Source organism: Pteropus vampyrus, unplaced genomic scaffold (assembly GCF_000151845.1).
Source record: "Pteropus vampyrus isolate Shadow unplaced genomic scaffold, Pvam_2.0 Scaffold875, whole genome shotgun sequence".
NCBI lineage: Eukaryota > Metazoa > Chordata > Mammalia > Chiroptera > Pteropodidae > Pteropus > Pteropus vampyrus.
Window position 1 is genome coordinate 12,052 of NW_011889656.1, and position 16,875 is coordinate 28,926.

Sequence of the window (16,875 nt, forward strand, 5' to 3'; positions counted from 1 at the left end):
ATGCCAGGCCCTGCCCGGGTGGCAGGGCGCGAGGTTCAGGCACATCCGTGACGAAACCTCCCATCTGTAGCCACTCGGCTCACCGGCGGGCGCTCAGCAGCCGCCTCCCTGTGGCGGCTCCCCGCCAGCTGAGTGCTCAGGTGAGGGCTGTCCCTGGCGTCCCAGGCCCCACTGACCCCCCGTCCTCCCCCCGTTTCAGTGCGGAAGCCACGCTACGTCAGGCGCGACAGGCCCTTGGACAGGGACACGGGCCCCATGGCCGTCCCCTCGGTGGACGCCCGGGTCAGCAACGTCTGACAGCTCCTCACGGCGCCGTGGAGGCTGGCACGAGGGCACGCGCTGCCCACAAGGCCTCTGGACTTGCCTGGACTCGCCCCTGGCTCCACTTCCCACCGCCTGGCAACAGATGCCCAGTGGGGACCCGCCCGCCCAACGCTGCTCGGCATAGCTGACCAGGACCAGGTGTCCCCGACACAGGCCAGGGGCAAGGCTGTGAGGACAGTGTGCTCCCAGCGGCCAGCAGCCTGACAGAGCCTGGGCCCCGGAGCCTGCCGTGGGCAGACGCCCCTACCCCGTGGGCAGCACAAGCCGGGTGACCCCAGCACCCCTCTACGAGTGAGGCCTAGGCCTTTGGCTGTTCCAGCTAGTGTCTGGGTGGGGGTCGGGGCAGGGCCTGGGAACCGCTCCCGGGGCCAGGGTGCTGGCAGCGTTACCCCACTACGGCCCCACTGTTTGCAGGAGGTGCAGAGGCAAGGTGCCTGGTCTCCTACTGTCTTTCTAAGCAGACGTGCATCTCGTAGGCAAGTTCCAGGCACTGCTGTGCTCTGCCCGCCGTGCCTGGCCTCGGTATCACGGGGCCTCGTCCTCCCAGGTGTGCACCTCGCCGGCCGCGGCTGGAGGGCCAGGCTGGGCCCCCACGGGGACGTGCCCGCCCAGGGCCATGCTCGCCTGCGATGGCTGCCTGGGTTGTCTGGTCCTGGCTGACCCGCAGTGGCCGGTGGTCCTGCCTCGGCCTTGGGTTTCCATGCAGAAAGGGGCGAGCATGGCCGCCTCTCACGCACGGGGCTCGGCGCTGGCCATCCTTCCCCGACGCTCGGCCGTGACCCATGTTTCCCCTTCAGTGTCTGGCTCGTGTCCGAGGGGTCTGAGGCAGGGCCCGTGGCCAGGCCAGCCTCCCGTGGTCTCCTGCTGGTGACGCCCATCTGACACTGCATTCACTCTCCCTTATGGAGACTTGGACCAGCAGCCCATGTGACAGCTGTGAGCAGTGTCAAATAAACTATTCAGGGCCTTCTCTTCCTGTCCTCACCACTCCAGGTCCCTGAGAGGGAGTGCTGCCCCTCACTGGGGGTGGGAGGGTGGGCGAGGGGATGGACCGCCCCCGAGGCTGTCACTGAGTCCTCCACGAAGCCCCCACCTTTCTGGGAGGAGGCCTTGTCCCAAGCTGCCTCGTGCACACGGGAGACAACCCAGTGGCCCTTCATCCCCCTCATCCCTGAGTTGGGAGGAAGTGTAGGTTCTTCTTCGGGAGCTTTTCTGTGAAAAAAACAGCCAGGCCTGGTGGTGACCACAGGCCACCTGCACAGACAGGACACTCATGGGCCCAGTTCACAGCCCCCAGGAAGAAGTTACAAATGGGCATGGTGCCAGCTGGAGACACCTCAGCGAGGCAGCCCTCCACTCCCAACGCTCCGATGCCCAACCTCAGGTCTGATTGCGGCCTGGCCCCTTTGGCCCTCAGCCAAGCCAGCCTCCTCTCTGCTCCTGGGCACCCCTGGGCCTGGGTGCGACTTTCTCAGGCCCCCAAGTAGTGGGGGTGGGGTCATTAGACTCATCAGGCTGGAAAGCGGGTGGGTGGGCCAGTAGGGTGTGAGGACACCCATCCCGTGTCTGCTTTCCTGAGCCCTCACTCGGGCTTCAGGCCCTCATGCCAGAGGCCAAAATGGGGCTGATTTGTGGGGTCATCAGCTCAGGCCAAAGCAGGCAGTTGGGGCACCTGTACCCTCTTGGTCCCCCACCATGTCAGGCACCACAGGAGTGTTCAGGGGACTGCACCCTGCCCCAGGGAGCGGGCAGCGGGCACAGCCCTGAGGTCATGGATGCAGCTCGGCCACTCGCCCCTCATTCACTCAGCGTGAGGAGAATTGCTGAGGGCCAGCAGAGGCCAGCAAGAGGGTGGGCGTTAGGCGGGTGCACGGGCCAAGTGAGGCCAAGGACGAGGCAGCGATGTGAAGGTAGGGGCCTGGGCACAGGACCTCAGAAGGTGCCAGCCACAGCAAGATGGGGCGGCAGCCAGGCTGAACTTTGGGGACCTAGCTCTCACTGCTGGGGTAGGCGGACGGCACTGCTGAGCACACCTGATGTGCCAGCAGAGCCGCCTTGGAGGCAGCCCAGCACCACAGGGCAGGCCGGGACTGGACCCCGGCACACAGCCTCCGCCTCAGCTGAGTGGCCCTCGGGTCTCAGGACACCTGGGCCCAGGGTGAGCCTGAAAGGCCTGTCCGATCTTGGCCCGTGTGCCAGCAGCGTTCGGAGCTGAAGCAGAGCTGCCCCGGTCTTCGGCGTGGGGGCCACGGCCGGGGGTACGCAGTCTTCTCTGCTCCCCCTGCTGAGGGCAGAGTGTGTCCACCCAGGACGCCTAGGCATCCCAGGGCTCAGGGCCCCCATCAGACAGCCACACTGGATGGGGGTCGTCAAAGCCTCGTCTCCTCCCAGCCCAGTGAGCTCCGTGCTCCCCTCACACCTGAGCATGCACTTGCCTTCCCGGGTGACATGCGTGCTCACGCTCAGCCAGGTGAACGTGCTGGTGCACACATGCCTGCCCACACACTCACAGGCACAGCTGCCCCTCCGCTTGGTGGCTGAAGAGCAAGCAGGCGTGTGGGGACCCAGCGGGCTGCCCAGGTCCCAACACCAGGGTCTAGCCCCGCCTCTGGGATGTGAGACTAGTCACACCCAGATGGCACATTCCTCAAGTCCTGTCCCTGTGCCTCTGGGCACTGACTGTCCCCAGTTGGGTGACCTCAGAGCTGGGATATTCCCAGGAGCCCTCAGGAGGGTGTTCTCAGGATAGAGGGACAGAGGACACTTCCTGGAGGCAGCATGTGACCCTGGGTCACAATCCCCATGGGAACTGGAGCCCCATAATGCATGGGCTGGGCCAGGCCCTCACACAGAGCCTCCCCACACTGAACTGCCACCCTCTGCTTGAACTCCCGCCCCCGCGCTGGGTCTCTACTCCCCATCTCAAAGGTTCACCCCCTCTCGGAGTCCCCAGCCTCCTCTCTGAACCCTCACACCCCTCTCTGAACCCCCACACCCCTCTCTGAATCCCCATACCCTTTCAGCCCCTACATCCCCTCCTTGAGGCCCCATTCCCCTCTCTGAGCTCCCTGGCCCCTGTCCAAGCCCCCACTCCCCTCTCTGAGCCAGCACCCCCTCTCCGGGACCCCTCATCACATGTCCCTCTGAGACTCTTCACCCTCATGACACAGGAGCCTCGGCCCCCTCCTGAGTCTAGGTCCCCCCTTCTCCTGCAGGGGTCGGGCACTCCCCACGCCCTCTCACAGTCAACCCACATCTCAGCCTCCACGTGAGCTGGCGGCCCCATGTCCCCGCGGCTGGCCCCTCCTGGGGTCCCGTTCCCAGGCAGCCTGGTCTGTGCACCCCCTTCCTAGTGCTGCTGGGTCTTCTCCTGCTGCTCCTGGGGCTGGGCAGCCTCTAGGCCTGAGGCGGTGGGTGAGCACGGTCTGAGGCTAGCTCTGTGGGTAAGGCAGGCCATCCCCCAGCAGGGGGTCCCCACTCCATCCCCCTCAGCACTGGGGGCCACCGCCCTGAATCTGGCTCGTGCCTTGAGTGTGTGCTGCGCTGCAGGGGGGCGGGTAGGGCCAGGCGTCTGGGGGGCGTGGGTGGGTGAGGGGTGCTTCTGTGCTGCCGGATGGCCTTGGTGCTTCCGGCACAGCCCCTAGCCCTGAGTGCAGGCTGGCCCCGTGGCCTGCTAGGACCCCGCGCTGACGGGCCGAAGCCACTCCCCCTCCCCCAGGACAGCTTCCGGACCTCCAGGTGGGTCAAGGGCTTCCTTAGGCTCCAGGGGCCCACGTGTGTAACCCAGGCTGCCCCGAACACGTCCTTGTGGCCCACCTCGTCCCTGACTCATCCTTACCCCTGACTTTATCACTTGGGGGTGCTCCCAGCCCTGATCTCTCACCATGCTCCCTGGACCCAGAGCTCTGGGGGGGGGGCAGAGGCAGCAGAATCACAGGTTTGGGGGGCTATGCGTGTGAACACCGGGTGACCCATGTGTGAACACATGCACATGAGCAGAAAGTACCCACAAGACGGTGGCAGGGGCAAGAATGGGGGCGGTGGCTGTCAGGCAGCAGTGAGAAAGGGCGTGACAAGTTCGGCTGAGGTTGGGGGGCCGCCCAGAAGCTCGGGGTTCTATTCTGAACAGGGGCTACAAGTCTGTCGTCCAGAGGGGGTGCGGCTCCAGTACCCTGGGGGTGGTAGGGGGAGTTTCCAGGCACCCAGGCCCCCCAGACCTGCCCGGGCTGCAGAGGCCTGCACCGACCCCAGCCCCGCCCCAGGCTCTGGCCTCTCCTGGGACTCCCCGCCCTCTGTTGCTCAGCCTGCCAGGAAGAGGACGGGAGGCCGGCCAATCCCAGAGGCCCAGGCCGCGCCCCTGGCAAGCATGACTTTGAGTGTATAAATACACCTGACGGGACCATAGCCAGAGAACTCACACCTGCCTCGTAGAGCGTATCTGGAGGAGCACACGCATCCCCTGCCCCTGCTGCCAGGGACGCCACACAGGGCACACCTGCCAGACCAGAGCCACCGAGACAGCTAGCTGCTGGCAGCCAGCCCGTGGAGGGACACCTGCCAGGTGGAGCTCAGGCTGGGCCTGGCCTGGACGGACGGAGGGCTGCTGGAGCGAGACAGCTTGGAGCCTCAGAGCCGGGCCCTGGCCAACCAAGAGGACCATGCCCAGGCCCCACTGATACCCGGCCACCAGGTAAGGCCAGCTCAGCTGGCATTCACCTTTCACCCGTACTGGGCTCAGGGTGGGGCAGCTCCGTGGAGGGGTGAGGCATTTGTGCCAAGGAACCGGTTCTGTGGGGTGCACCGGCCTGGGGGAGGACAGCCCACAGTTCCCCCAGACCCTTCCGTGGCTGCCACCTAGCCGGCGGCCACTGTCCTTCTGGTGACATCTCATGCTGAGACACGGGGAGGGCACTCATCACATCACAGTGATGTCACTGTGACTCACAGCAGGCAGTCATGGTGCAGCACCACCCAAGCCTTCATGGCCTGTCACCGAGAAGTCATCTCACTGGCCCACCTGGAGTGACCAGCAAGTCAGGGTCAGGTCAACTTTGGGTTCTCCTGAGCTCCATAGGGTCATGTGGCCAGGGTCTTCCCAAAGGCCCTGGTCTCCTCTGTCCATCATGTGCCTTCCTGGGGTATAGACCTAGGCCCAGTGAAGGGGTAGAGAGCAGGGCCCCGGTCAGCAGGCAAGTCACCTGAGCTTGGCCAGGGAGACAGACAGGGTCTCCTGTGGAAATGGGTCAGGAGGCGGACACAGCCGTTTGCTTGGCCCAGAGAGGGCAATGGGCCCATCCACCTGCCCCTCCCTCTAGTGGGCTTGGGGCTAGCACCAGGCCCTCAGGTGGGCTGGCCCTGCGGGTTTGGGATGCAGCTGGGTGACAAATCCTCCCCAGGCCACCGGCCCCCACCACCTCTCTGCCCCTGCCCCACCATCGGGCTCAGCTCAGTCCCAGTGTCCTGACGTCCCCCAGCTAGGCCTGGCACCAGGCCCTCACACGGCTCCCTGCAAATGGTGTACGCCAGCCCAGTCAGAGGCCCACAGGGACCCATGTTCAAACCCACTTCACCTGGCCCAGGGCCGTCCTGCCCACTGGCAGGGGACATGGCTGGGTCGCCCCCTCTCTGAGCTGCCTTTTTACACCCTGGCCGTTGTGTCACGAGACCCGGGCTCAGCCGGGCGGAGCCCAGATGTAAGTAGTAACTATCGTGGGCCATTGTCATCATCACCTTTATTTCTGCGCAGGAGACATGACCAGGTAGAGCAGGGCCAGTAAGAGGCATCCACCCAGCAGTCCGCATGACATTCTTGTGCACACACCCTCCATTCTCTGACCCCTCTGGGCTGGTCAGGCGGGAGGGGGCGGAGCAGGGCTTACTGCTGGAGCGGAAAGAGCTCGGAGTGGGGACAAGTGGGACTTTCTGGAAGTGCAGTGTCCTTCCTGGGGTCTTGGGACTGGCACCAGGCAAAAGAGAGGGACAGGGAGAGAGCAACAGGCTGACCCTGCAGGAAGGGGGCAGTCTATGGTCACTCACAGTGGTCTCTGTTTATCCCCCAGCCCAGAGCCATGTCATCAGGCCAGCAGGTGTGGCACACAGCCCTGCCACCCCCCGGCTGGAGCAGCCCCACAGCCACAGTGTCCAGGTCCCCCAGCTTGGCCAGCGGCCCCAGGTCCCCTGGCTCGGCCGGCAGCCCCAGGTCCCCTGGCACCCCTGGCTCAGAGAAGGTGGCCTCCCCGCTGGAGTGCTCGATCTGCTTCTCTGGTTATGACAACATCTTCAAGACACCCAAGGAGCTGTCTTGCACTCACGTCTTCTGCCTGGAGTGCCTGGCACGGCTGGCGGCTGCCCAGCCAGCAGACCAGCCCGGTGGTGAAGCTGTGCCCTGCCCATTCTGCCGGCAGCCCACGGCCGTGCCCCCCGCCGGGGCCCCCGCACTGCGCACCAGCCGCCAGCTGCAGGCCAAGATGCCTGTTCACCTGCGGCGGGAGGAGCCTGTGTGGCTGGAGGGCACCAAGCTGTGCTGCCGCCCCCCGCCCCCTGCTCCTGGCCTCTCAGCACCCGGCTTTGTGTGCGTGGATGTGGGCCTGAGCAAGCCCGCGGAGCCCGCTGCGCCCACGCCCATGCCCACCCTGGGGCCCGTCCGCCGCCAGGGCCGCCTGGCCCGCTGCTGGGCACGCTGCGGGGACTGGAGGCGCTTGGCGCTCATCACCGCACTGCTGCTGGTGCTGTTCTGCTTGGTGCTCTGGCCCGTGCAGTGCGCGCTCAAGACCGGGAGCCTGCACTGCCTGCGCCGGCCCCCGGCCCACGCTGCTGTGGCCACCGAGACCTACGCGGCCACCTTCTCGCTCAGGCCCCTGGCCGACAACTAGGGTGGTCCCCTGCTCCACGTGTGGGTTCCCAGCCCACAGCTGGAGTCACGGGTGCAGCAGCTGTTGGGACAGTCTCCAGGACCCCTGAGGAGCCCTAACACCTCTGAGGACCCCGTTTGGCTCACCTGCCCCTCCCCCCATCTATGGGGCTGGGTCCTGGTAAGGTGGACCGCCCCTTAAGTCCCATCATGCAGACGGGGAGACTGAGGCCCAGGACACACAGCCTGGTGAGGCCCCCCCTCCCCAGCCGCACTGTGAATCATCCACGGAGAAGGGAGGGGGTGCACCACCCTGCCTTATTTCCACATTTCACCCACGGCTCCTTCCCCAGGCAGGGTGGCCCCTTCTGTCGGGTGGCAGTGCTAACCTTGCCCTCCTGGCTGGGGGGAACAGAGGGCAGTGCAGAGAGGCCAGCCCTCCGGAGCCCATCCCACCCTGTGAATTGTACATTTTTAAATAAATTATTTTGTATCCACATTCGGCAAGGGGTCCTCACCCTGTACCCCTCCCTCTAGAAAAGCCCACTGTCCACCCCCGCCCCAGAGAACCTCAATCCAGAGGACACGCCCACTGGCTCAGACTCCCAGCAGCCCTTGGCGGGGGTGGGCCTTAGGTTCTGGGCAGTCTAAACCCTGCCCCCCCGCCCATGGATGGGCTGGGGCAGTTCTGGACTTGACTGTCCCCCAGGACCATGAGGCTCCCAGGGAGGTGGGGAGGGTCCAGAGCACCTGGGACGGGGTGATGCCTTGGCCTGGTCCAGAGCCCTACCCCCCACCCTCAACCATGGTCACACCAACCACCCCCCAAGAAGTCATGGCCCCACGGTCCTGCTGGAAGCCCTCTGCCTGGGGTGGGGAGACCCTGGAAAAGCTGGGCTCCGTCGTGGGGACCCAAACGCACCCTTTTCCCCGGGCCCCAACGAAAACAGAACTGGAAACACAGCATTTTACTGAGGACACCACAAAGGCACAGCACCATCGGGGATGGGGCTGTGGTGAGAGCACAGGACAGTGACATCACACATCACGCTAGTCATGCACGCACGAGCCACGCTCGTCACAGGCAGGGCCAGGCATGCGAGGTTGCACATGTGGTCACATGAATACCTCACAGCAGCCCCTCATTCCACAAGCACGTATCCATTCGTGACCATAATGTGATGGTCTGGGCAGGAATTGAGCCGCTGCCCAGGCCACATCCCAGACCACACTGCTGTGGGCAGGGCTGAGGAGCAGCTCTGAAGGTGGCGGTTGGGGGTGGGGGGGTGGCATTGCACAGGATGCAGGGGAGCAAGCACAAACACTGGTGGCCACAGTCAGGTCAAGCAGGGGCTGGCCACCAGCTCGCTGGTAAGGCAGTCACTCAAACATGTGGCACATGTGACAGCTGTGTTGTGCAGGTGGTCATTGGTGGTCACTGGTGGCCTCCCACACTGAGACAAACCACAGCCATGAACCCTGCACCCTCTGCCCTCCCCTGGGGGTACCAGAAGGGACAGGGACACCAGCATCTCCTGCTGCCCCTCCCATTTCTGGGCGTCCAGGCCTGGTGGGGAGGGCCTAAGGGGCAGACTCCAGGACCTCTCCCCCAGCGTTCCGGGGCAACTGCAGTCGACACTGTCCTAAACACGGTCCTTTTAAAGAACGCGAAGGCCGGCCCTCGTGGGCTCCGGGCCTCCTCGCGCAGCTCGCGGGCCCCTCACCTCCCGGGGCTCAGCAGGTTGTCGTACATGCCGCCGGAGGTCTCCGGAGTCCTGCGGGTGAAGACGGGGTTCGGTTCCTTCGCGCAACCACGCCCCAGCTACGCCCCCATGCCACGGCCACTTCGCCATGCCAACGCCCGGGCTAAGCCCCCTCGACCCCACGGCCAGGCCACGCCCCGACCCGGGACCCCGGCCTGGTCGCGCACCACGCCCCACTCACGCCGCGGGCGCTCCGGAAGGCGCGGGTCCCGGGCTGCGGCCAGGATCGGCGGACACCGCGTTCACGTTCTGATAGTCGCTCTCCTCGCGCGTCTCACTCTGGGAGGAGGGGACACCGGTCACCATGGTGATGCCCGCGCAGGCCCCACCCCTTTCCGGCCCCGCCCCCACCTGTTCACGCAAGCGCAGCTGCTCGCGCTGGATGTACCGCTGCAGCGCCAGGTACACAAACTTGTACTGCGCCTCGGTCTGCACCATCCCTGAGCGCTGCCGCCGCACCAGCTGGATCGTCTTGGGGACGTCGATGTCGCAGTCCAGCCCTGGGGATGAGAGCGCTCAGGCCGGGGCCGGGAGGGTGGGGCGGAGGTAAACGGGAGGGGCGGGGCTAGGTGGAGGGGCGGGGCTTTATCAGAGGGGAGGTTCACCCTGTCTGCGCATGAGGTCCACCAGGATGTCAATCACGATGATAGTGCCAGTGCGTCCGATGCCGGCGCTGTGGGGACCGACCAGGAGGCCTGTGGCGAGTTCACGGAACGAAGCCGTGGCCCTGCCCGTGGTTGCACCTGCAGTGCCCACGTGGCCCTGCCCCGCCTGCGGTCGCACCTGCGCCGCGTGGCCCCGCCCCCGCCCCGCCCCAACTCGCACCTGCAGTGCACCACCATAGGTCCCGCCCCGGGCGTGCTTCTCTGCGTCCGGTTCACCTCATCCAGGAAGCTGAGGACGCCGGCGGGCTCGGCCGGGACCCCGTGGTCGGGCCAGCTGAAGTACTGGTAATGCTTCACTGTGCGTGGCGGCTCCTCCTGGGCAGGACGAGCTGGTGAGAGCGCTCCGGGGCGGTCTGGGCCGTTTCCAGATGGGGCCAGGCCACAGGGTCAGAGCAGGCCTGCCGTGACCCCCGGGGTGGGAGGAGGCAGGCCGTGGCCAGCGGGAGTGACCAGCAGGGTCAAAGGGAGCAAGAGGTCGTGGGAGGAAAATAGGGGATTGAGGGCTTGGGGGTCCCACAGGGTGTGCCACGTGGCTCAGGTGCCTGGGGAAGGGGAGAGGGAGCAGGTTTGGGGAACAGTGAGTTCTATTTGGGAATGACCAAATGTGAGAGTCTGTTAGACATACAGAACTGGTGGGGAGGGATCTGTGCCTGGGACAGAAACAGCCACCAGTGACATACGAGGGAGACTGAAGCTCCTGAGACAGGCCAGGAAGAGGCTGTGGAGGGAGAGGCCCATGTGGCTGTGAGGCCACCCTGAGTTCTGCAGCTGGGACCTGAGGCCCGGGGTGGAGAATGTGGCCTACCTGTGAACACTGCCTAACAGGGTCGAGTGACATGGAAGCCAGCAAAGCCAGTGGGATTGGGTGGAGCCAGAGAGGGTGTTCTCCCAGAACAGGCTTTTCTCACCCCCAGACCTGGGGACTCCCTGGGAACTCTGACTCTGGCCCTGTACGTCCCATTGCCTTCAAGGCTCACCTGGTCTGGCCGCCACACCTGCAGCTCCCGCACACAGTAGCCCTGGGCCTGGTACTCAGCCACGCTGCACACATGCACACAGCCATACTCTCGGCTGCCACGCAGCTCTGGCCAGTAGCGGAAACACTTGTTCTGAGAGAGGGTGCATTGCATCATCAACGGTGCTGGGAGGTCACCAGCACCCCTGCCCTGTGCCCTGCAGGGACACATGCACACACTTGCATACTCAGGGGCTCTCCAGGACCCTCCCCACTCCCCAGAGCTTCCCCGGAAGAAGCAAGGCTAGGCCAGCCAGCAGCAAAAGTCAAGGTGAACACATGGGGACGAGCCTGTGCTCCTACCCGGCCTCGCTCCACTTCCTTGGTGGTCATGACAATGACGCGTGTGTTCTCCTGAAGCACCATCATCCAGAAGGCAGACACCGTGTTCTGCAGACAGCCCTGGGTGGCGATGTACACCTTGCCCAGTCCATGGCCTGCCTTCTCCTCCAGGTCACTCTGAAAGGGAGGGGGGGTCAGCCTCCTGCTGTTACCAGAAATTAAAGCACCAAAACGCAGGTCTATGCAAATGACATGCAAAGTAGCCCCAGGTAGCTCACAAGCAGGTCTCTCCCACTATTGGTTAGCAAGGGGCTTAGGACCCATATTAGTCCAGCTCCCTCTGGGGACCACTTGGGGACTGCCACGCCCCCTACCCCCAAATATCTACTGTCCTGCCAAGGTCCACAGCCTGGCTCTTCCTAGGCCTGCCAGCAGGAGCTCCAGGCTCATAACAGGGAGACAGGTGACTGGCATGTGGGCAAATATGGCTCAAGATGTCCTGTTTGATGCACACTGGGCCACAGATGCAGCTGGCCACGCGCACGTGCCTCATGCACACCCACCCTGATGTAGTTGGCATTGATGTAGTCGGCTCCAGGCACGCTGTCATCCACACCATGTAGGACGACACGGGTGGTATCAACTGGGAAGGGAAGATGCAGCTCAGGTCTCCAGGGGAACCCACCGCGCAGCCCCGCCCCACCGGAGGCCCCGCCCCCACCACGCAGCCCCGCCCCTCACAGGGAAGGATGTTCTTGTAGCGGTTCTTGGGCTTGTTCTCCAGGCGCTGCCCCTCCTTCCTGGGGTACAGAAGCCGGCATTCCTGCTGCTGCAGCATCTGCAGAACACGGGGGCTTCAGCCGTGGCCCCGACGCTTCCCAAGAGCCCTCCACCCACCCGAGGACGGAGCCTGAGAGGGGCAGCGAGCGCGGGCGCACCTCAAACTCCTCCCAGAAGCCCTGCGTGGCCTTCCCGCTGGCATCCGCGGCCTTGCTGAGCTCCTGCACGCGGCTCTCCATGCTGGCGGCGTTGACCCTCGTGGCCTTGAGGGGCTGGCAGGGAGGGCCCGGTGTCCACGCCTGGCGGGTCCCTTGGCGCCCTTCCCAGGGCAGCTGCCAAGGTCCCACTCCCCTTCCCCTGCCACCCCGCCTGGGCGCTGCCCGGCGCCCTCTTCCATGGGGAGAGCGGCCCCCTCTGGCTCCCAAGACACATGCGGGGGGCCATACCTGCTTGAGGGGCACCACGGCCCCCGACTTCTCCACCATGGGGTTCTTCTTGTAGCGCTCGACCAGGTCACCGAGGGAGTCGAACCGCTCCCCGCCTCCCACATCGTACTTCCCATCTGGCTGCGGGGGCGACAGTGAGGGGCCTGGCGGCGCTGCCGCCCCTGAGCCACGCCCCCACCTTGGCGCCACCTCCCACCTGGAAGCGGATCATAACGTGGGTGACGGGGGGCCGGTGGTCCGCTGTGGCTGGCAGCTGTGTGAGCACGGACAGCACAAAGTCCCCAGGCTTGCTCTGACTCTCGCGCACCAGGAAGCTTCCTGGACGCCCCTTTTCCATCAGCAGCTTCTCAGCCTCCTTGCCAGACAGGTGTCCATGGTACCACCTGACCCAGGCAGGGGTGGGGGCACAGGTGGGACTGGGGGTCACAGCCTGGCCTGGTGAGGGGCACAGACCTGCAAGCAGCCGGAAGACTCCGAGACAGACACAGAGGCGAACGTACCCACCCAGACCTCGGTGACCCAGGCAGCAGCTCGCCCACCTCTCGGACCCTCACCGACCCAGAAGAGCCGGCAGGAGGCAGCACGGGAGGGCTCTGCAGGGCCCCGGGTGGCCACCAGGCGGCAGCCTGGTCCTCAGCCAGCAGGGAAGGGCTCCTCCCCAGACCAGCCCCAGCCCGCCCCTGGCAGGCGCTGCTCCCTCAGGCCCCAGCAGTGCAGAAGGCGGCAGGAGGGACGAGCTCGCCCGCATCGCCAGCCAGGAGAGCAGGGTGCGGCTGGTGCTGGGGCTCCTGCCGCACACGCACCCCTGCCCCGGGGCGGGACCTAGAGGAAATGAAGCCAGAACCCCGGCGCGGGGGGCGACACGCAGCCTTGCCCAGCAGACCCTCCCCCCTCGAGCACGGATGTCGGTGCTCACCGCTCTGACGTGGGGTCCTGACAGCCCAGCGGGTGCCGAAGCTCCACGGGAGCCCCGCTGCGTTCTCGGAGGGGCCCCGCGCGCTGGCCGGTGTAGTGCTGCACCAGCTCCGCCAGCGTTGCAAACTTCTCCCCGCCGTACAGATCGTAATAGTCGCCCGTGTTCTGAATCTTGATGTGGGTCACCTCATCTTGGCGCCTGGAAGGGCGGGTGCGCCCGCCGCCATGGGGGGCTGCTCACACTGTCACCACTCTCCCTTCCAAAACCGTCCCCGGCGTTTCTGCCCTGGGGTGTCGGCCTCTGCCAAGAACAGCCCAGGCCAAGGCCAGGCCTCTGTGCAGCCCAGGCTGGGCAGCCCTCCTCCAGATGACTGAGGATGGGCCCCCATGACAGCTTCCCGTGGGACTCGGGGAGCCCCAGGGAAGAACGTGTCTCCCCGAGGTGAGGGAAGTCCAGAGTGAGGGCCACCCAGTTCCCCTGCTCTTTCATTTAGTAGAGAATCAGGAACCCAGAGCCCTTTAGAAGCCCCCTCCCCGGACCACCGCCTCCTCACCGACTGACCCTTCACCACCTAGGTGGACCCGGCTCTCCTGGCCACAGGCTGCCCCGCCTCCTGCCACACCTCCCACCCCTCCTCCCCCACAATGGCCTTTTCATGGGCTCCAGCCAGACGAAGATGGGAGCAGTCACAGCCCTTGAGGCTCCTGCCCCCCTCAGAGGGTGGGGGTCTGCCGAGGACTCCCCTTCCTGAGCTCTCCCTGAGGGCCTTTCCACATGATTCTGTCCTGCCCAGGGGCCACTAGCCAGCTCCCCACCCCACAGAGCTCAGGCTCTTGAGTTCAGCCCTCACCAGGGGTCTTTGCCACCCAGGATGCTGCCTACCACCCCTCAGGAGGACTGGGGACCCAAATCCCCACCTGCACCCCCAGCTGACCCGAGGTCCACCTCCACCTACCTGACAGACAGCGTGAAGCCCCCCGGGCAGCTGGCACTGGGTCTCACCAGGAAGCTCCCGTGCTGGCCTCTGGACAGGAGCAGCTTCTCTGCCTCAACTCCACCGATGTTGGGGTGAAACCACCTGGAATGGGGGCAGTGAGTCAGCCACTCCAGGGAGTATGGGGACACTGGCTGTGTAAGCCCCAGTCTGGACCCACACCCAACCCCTGGCATCGGTCTAGCGGCAAACACCTTCATGGCTGTGTGGTCACCCGAGCTCATACCTCCTGCGGCCACTGACTGCAGGGTCTGAGGCTCGTGGGGTCCCGGAAACAGGTGAGCAGAGTGCCTCCAGTGCCCCCACATGGCCACCCTCAGGACCCTCAAACGTTCTGTGCCTGGTCCCCCCAGAGCTCTCCCCACACCCCAGCAGCCGACCTGTTGGCTCCACCCCCACATCCTGGGCTGCCACTTCCCACGGGCCTGAGGGGCCCCAGCACATCGCAGCCACCCCTCAGTAAGCCCCACCCCAACCTACCTCCCCCCTACTGCCCTCTCCCCCACTTCCCTGCACCCGGCTCCTCACCGAGCCCCCCACCATGCACCGAGGGCCTTCGCACCAGCTGTTCCCTGCTGCCTGGCCACACCTGCAAGCTGGTGGCCCCCGCTGCCCCTCGCTCTTTATCCCTTACTCTGCTGCTTTTCCCTCGCGGCATGTGTCAGCTCCTTGACGTGTATATTTGTCTGGCTCCCACCCGAGAATTTCACTCTGCAGCTGCAACTGTCCTGTGCAGGGCTGTGTTTAGCCCAAACAGTGCCTGGGGTGGACATGTTCCTGAGTCGAGCAGTGGCGGGCGGGTGCACGTGCCAGTGGGTGCGTGGACAGTGGGCTGCACCGGGAGGCAGACCCAGGGCGGCTGGCAGGAGCAGAGCTGCTGACCGTAGGGCAGGCTAAGAGGGGCCAGCCCTGCCCCCCTGCGACAGCTCCTTGCAGGCCTCCCCTAAGGGAAGGGGACAGCCCCCAGCATCCAGAGGGACAGCCAGGGAGGGCCTCGGCAAGGCTGCACAGGACCCCGTGTCTGAAGCCACAACTGCTTTACCCCAGTGTGTCCTGCCACCAAGACAGGGACTTCCGGACCCAGCATGGACTCACCCTCATGTGGCAGCCCCAGAGTGTAGGCAAGAAGCCTAATGGCTGACCGACAGATGAAGGAGCGAACAGAGGAAGGACTGAAACCCCGCACCGGCTCTGTGCCCTGGTGACCTCCCAGTGGTGACACTGTGCCTTGTACCCGGTCTACCATCCCTAACACTGTCTCCGCGGGATCTCATCTGGTTCCAAGGTGTCCCTGTTCACTGCACAGATGACACACAGTGTTGGGGGGGCTCGGGGTCCTGCCTCTGGTAAGAAACCAGGGTTGCCAACTTCGAGCATGCTGCCTTGCAGCCCCCACGCCCACCTAGTTCACACGCATACCCAGGTCCTGGCTGGACGCCACTGCACAGCCACTCAAGAGATGGGAGCAAGGTCAACCCTGCCCCCATACGGATGTTTCTAGAATGGGGGTTAGCTCACATCTCTTGTTTAAATTCGCCCAGACCCTTCTTCCTCCTGGCCCTCCTGCTGCTGTCCCTCAGGCCGCCCGCCTGCAGCCCCGCCCTGACCCTCTGAGCAGCCCCAGCCGTTGGTCTGTCCCCACAGTGTATAGCATGGGGGATGTGCACACGCAGGTCCGCACTGCCATCCAGGCTGGTGCTCACAGACCTGTCCTCAGCCTTCCAGCCCCACCAACACCTCAGCTTTCAGGATCTTGGTCCAGCCTGTCCCCAGCAGCTGCCAACTCAGTCACCTACACCTCCTTCTAGAAGCACGTCCCCACTCGGCTGTTCTGGGCAGGTCCTTACCCTGCCCAGTTTTCCACCCCACCTGGCCCAGGTCCTCTGCTGGGCCCTCAACCTCCTCCTCCTGACCCCTTGGTGTCAGAGACCCCGCCTGTGCCCACAATGTCTGCATGTCCATGTGCTGTCTACATATCCATGTGCCGTCTGTCTACACCTCCAGCCCTGCTTTTGGGCTCCAAGCTTCAGACTCATAAACACAGCTCTTGTCAGCATCCGTTGGGAAGGTAACAGCATCTCCATCTTAACATCTGCAGAATTCAAAGCTCCTGGTGACACCCCAAGCCCCGACCTAGGTCCCCTCACTCGGCCACGGCTGAGGTGGCTGCCCCATAGCCCTCGGCTCTCTCCTCCTGCACCCTTATCCTGTGCATCAGCACCCCTTGTCCTAACTTCCAGACCTGCCCAGGACTGGCCGCGCCCCCACCACCCTGGCTCCAGCACCCACCAGCTCTCGCCTACACTACTGACTCCAGGTCTCTGGGCCCCACCCGGAACCCTACAGCCAGGGACAGAGGGATTCTCAGGAAATGCCCCCCAGAGCTGGCCAGTGGTCCTCTTCAGCTCCCACGGGAGACCCTAGGCCCCACCCAGCACCAGGGGGCTCACGCTGGAAACGCCCGTTCTCCATGTCTGCTGGCTGACCTTGTCCGCCACCTCCACCCGCCGTGGGGCACGGCTCGCATTTCCCGAGCGGGCCACCCCGGCCAGCGCCACAGCGCCACCGCCGCCCTGCCTTCTCCATGGGGCACCTGTCGACAGCAGGCGGGTACATACGCACTTGGTGTTCGTCACCCTGCGTCTTCACTACTAAATGTAAGTGCCCATGGCGACAGGCTTTGTTCTGACCTCAACAGCTCCCCAGGGTCCACATGTCAGGTCAGAAAGGCCAAGCCCAGATTACCCGGCCAGGTTCGCCCAGTGAGAGCAGCACCCCTGTCCACGCTCTCCCTGGGGGAGGGGCACACCTCGCCAGGCCATCCTGAGCTCCCTCCCACA

General features: G+C 65.0%; 3 protein-coding genes across 3 annotated transcripts in view; 2 read left to right on the top strand and 1 right to left on the bottom strand.

Annotated features, from left to right (window-relative positions):
* The window catches only part of CUNH1orf159 (chromosome unknown C1orf159 homolog), an 8,085-nt gene extending 6,791 nt beyond the window's left edge, over positions 1-1,294 (top strand). Inside the window, exon 4 of the mRNA XM_023526445.1 lies at positions 166-1,294. Within this exon, the coding sequence (XP_023382213.1) occupies positions 166-297 (132 nt within the window). The 3' untranslated portion in view covers positions 298-1,294. The remainder of the gene's footprint in view (positions 1-165) is intronic.
* A 97-nt stretch (positions 1,295-1,391) lies between these two features.
* On the top strand, positions 1,392-7,673 carry RNF223 (ring finger protein 223). The gene is made up of 2 exons (XM_011386035.2): positions 1,392-5,014; positions 6,384-7,673. The coding sequence occupies exon 2, from the start codon at positions 6,393-6,395 to the stop codon at positions 7,194-7,196; it is 804 nt and encodes a 267-aa protein (XP_011384337.1). The 5' UTR covers positions 1,392-5,014; positions 6,384-6,392; the 3' UTR covers positions 7,197-7,673.
* A 454-nt stretch (positions 7,674-8,127) lies between these two features.
* LOC105309828 (tyrosine-protein phosphatase non-receptor type 11-like) overlaps positions 8,128-16,875 on the bottom strand; it is a 12,566-nt gene continuing 3,818 nt past the window's right edge. The window contains exons 2-15 of the mRNA XM_011386037.2: positions 13,997-14,119; positions 13,042-13,239; positions 12,322-12,508; positions 12,126-12,245; positions 11,838-11,951; positions 11,641-11,737; positions 11,463-11,542; positions 10,921-11,076; positions 10,580-10,711; positions 9,763-9,917; positions 9,543-9,610; positions 9,289-9,437; positions 9,119-9,216; positions 8,128-8,949 (exon numbers count right to left, since the gene is read on the bottom strand). Coding sequence (XP_011384339.1) covers positions 8,895-8,949; positions 9,119-9,216; positions 9,289-9,437; positions 9,543-9,610; positions 9,763-9,917; positions 10,580-10,711; positions 10,921-11,076; positions 11,463-11,542; positions 11,641-11,737; positions 11,838-11,951; positions 12,126-12,245; positions 12,322-12,508; positions 13,042-13,239; positions 13,997-14,119 — 1,732 coding nt within the window. The 3' untranslated portion in view covers positions 8,128-8,894. The remainder of the gene's footprint in view (positions 8,950-9,118; positions 9,217-9,288; positions 9,438-9,542; positions 9,611-9,762; positions 9,918-10,579; positions 10,712-10,920; positions 11,077-11,462; positions 11,543-11,640; positions 11,738-11,837; positions 11,952-12,125; positions 12,246-12,321; positions 12,509-13,041; positions 13,240-13,996; positions 14,120-16,875) is intronic.

Bases quoted from the DNA above. Each gene is read 5' to 3' on its own strand.
- RNF223 (XM_011386035.2), top strand. From the start codon at position 6,393: ATGTCATCAGGCCAGCAGGTGTGGCACACAGCCCTGCCACCCCCCGGC.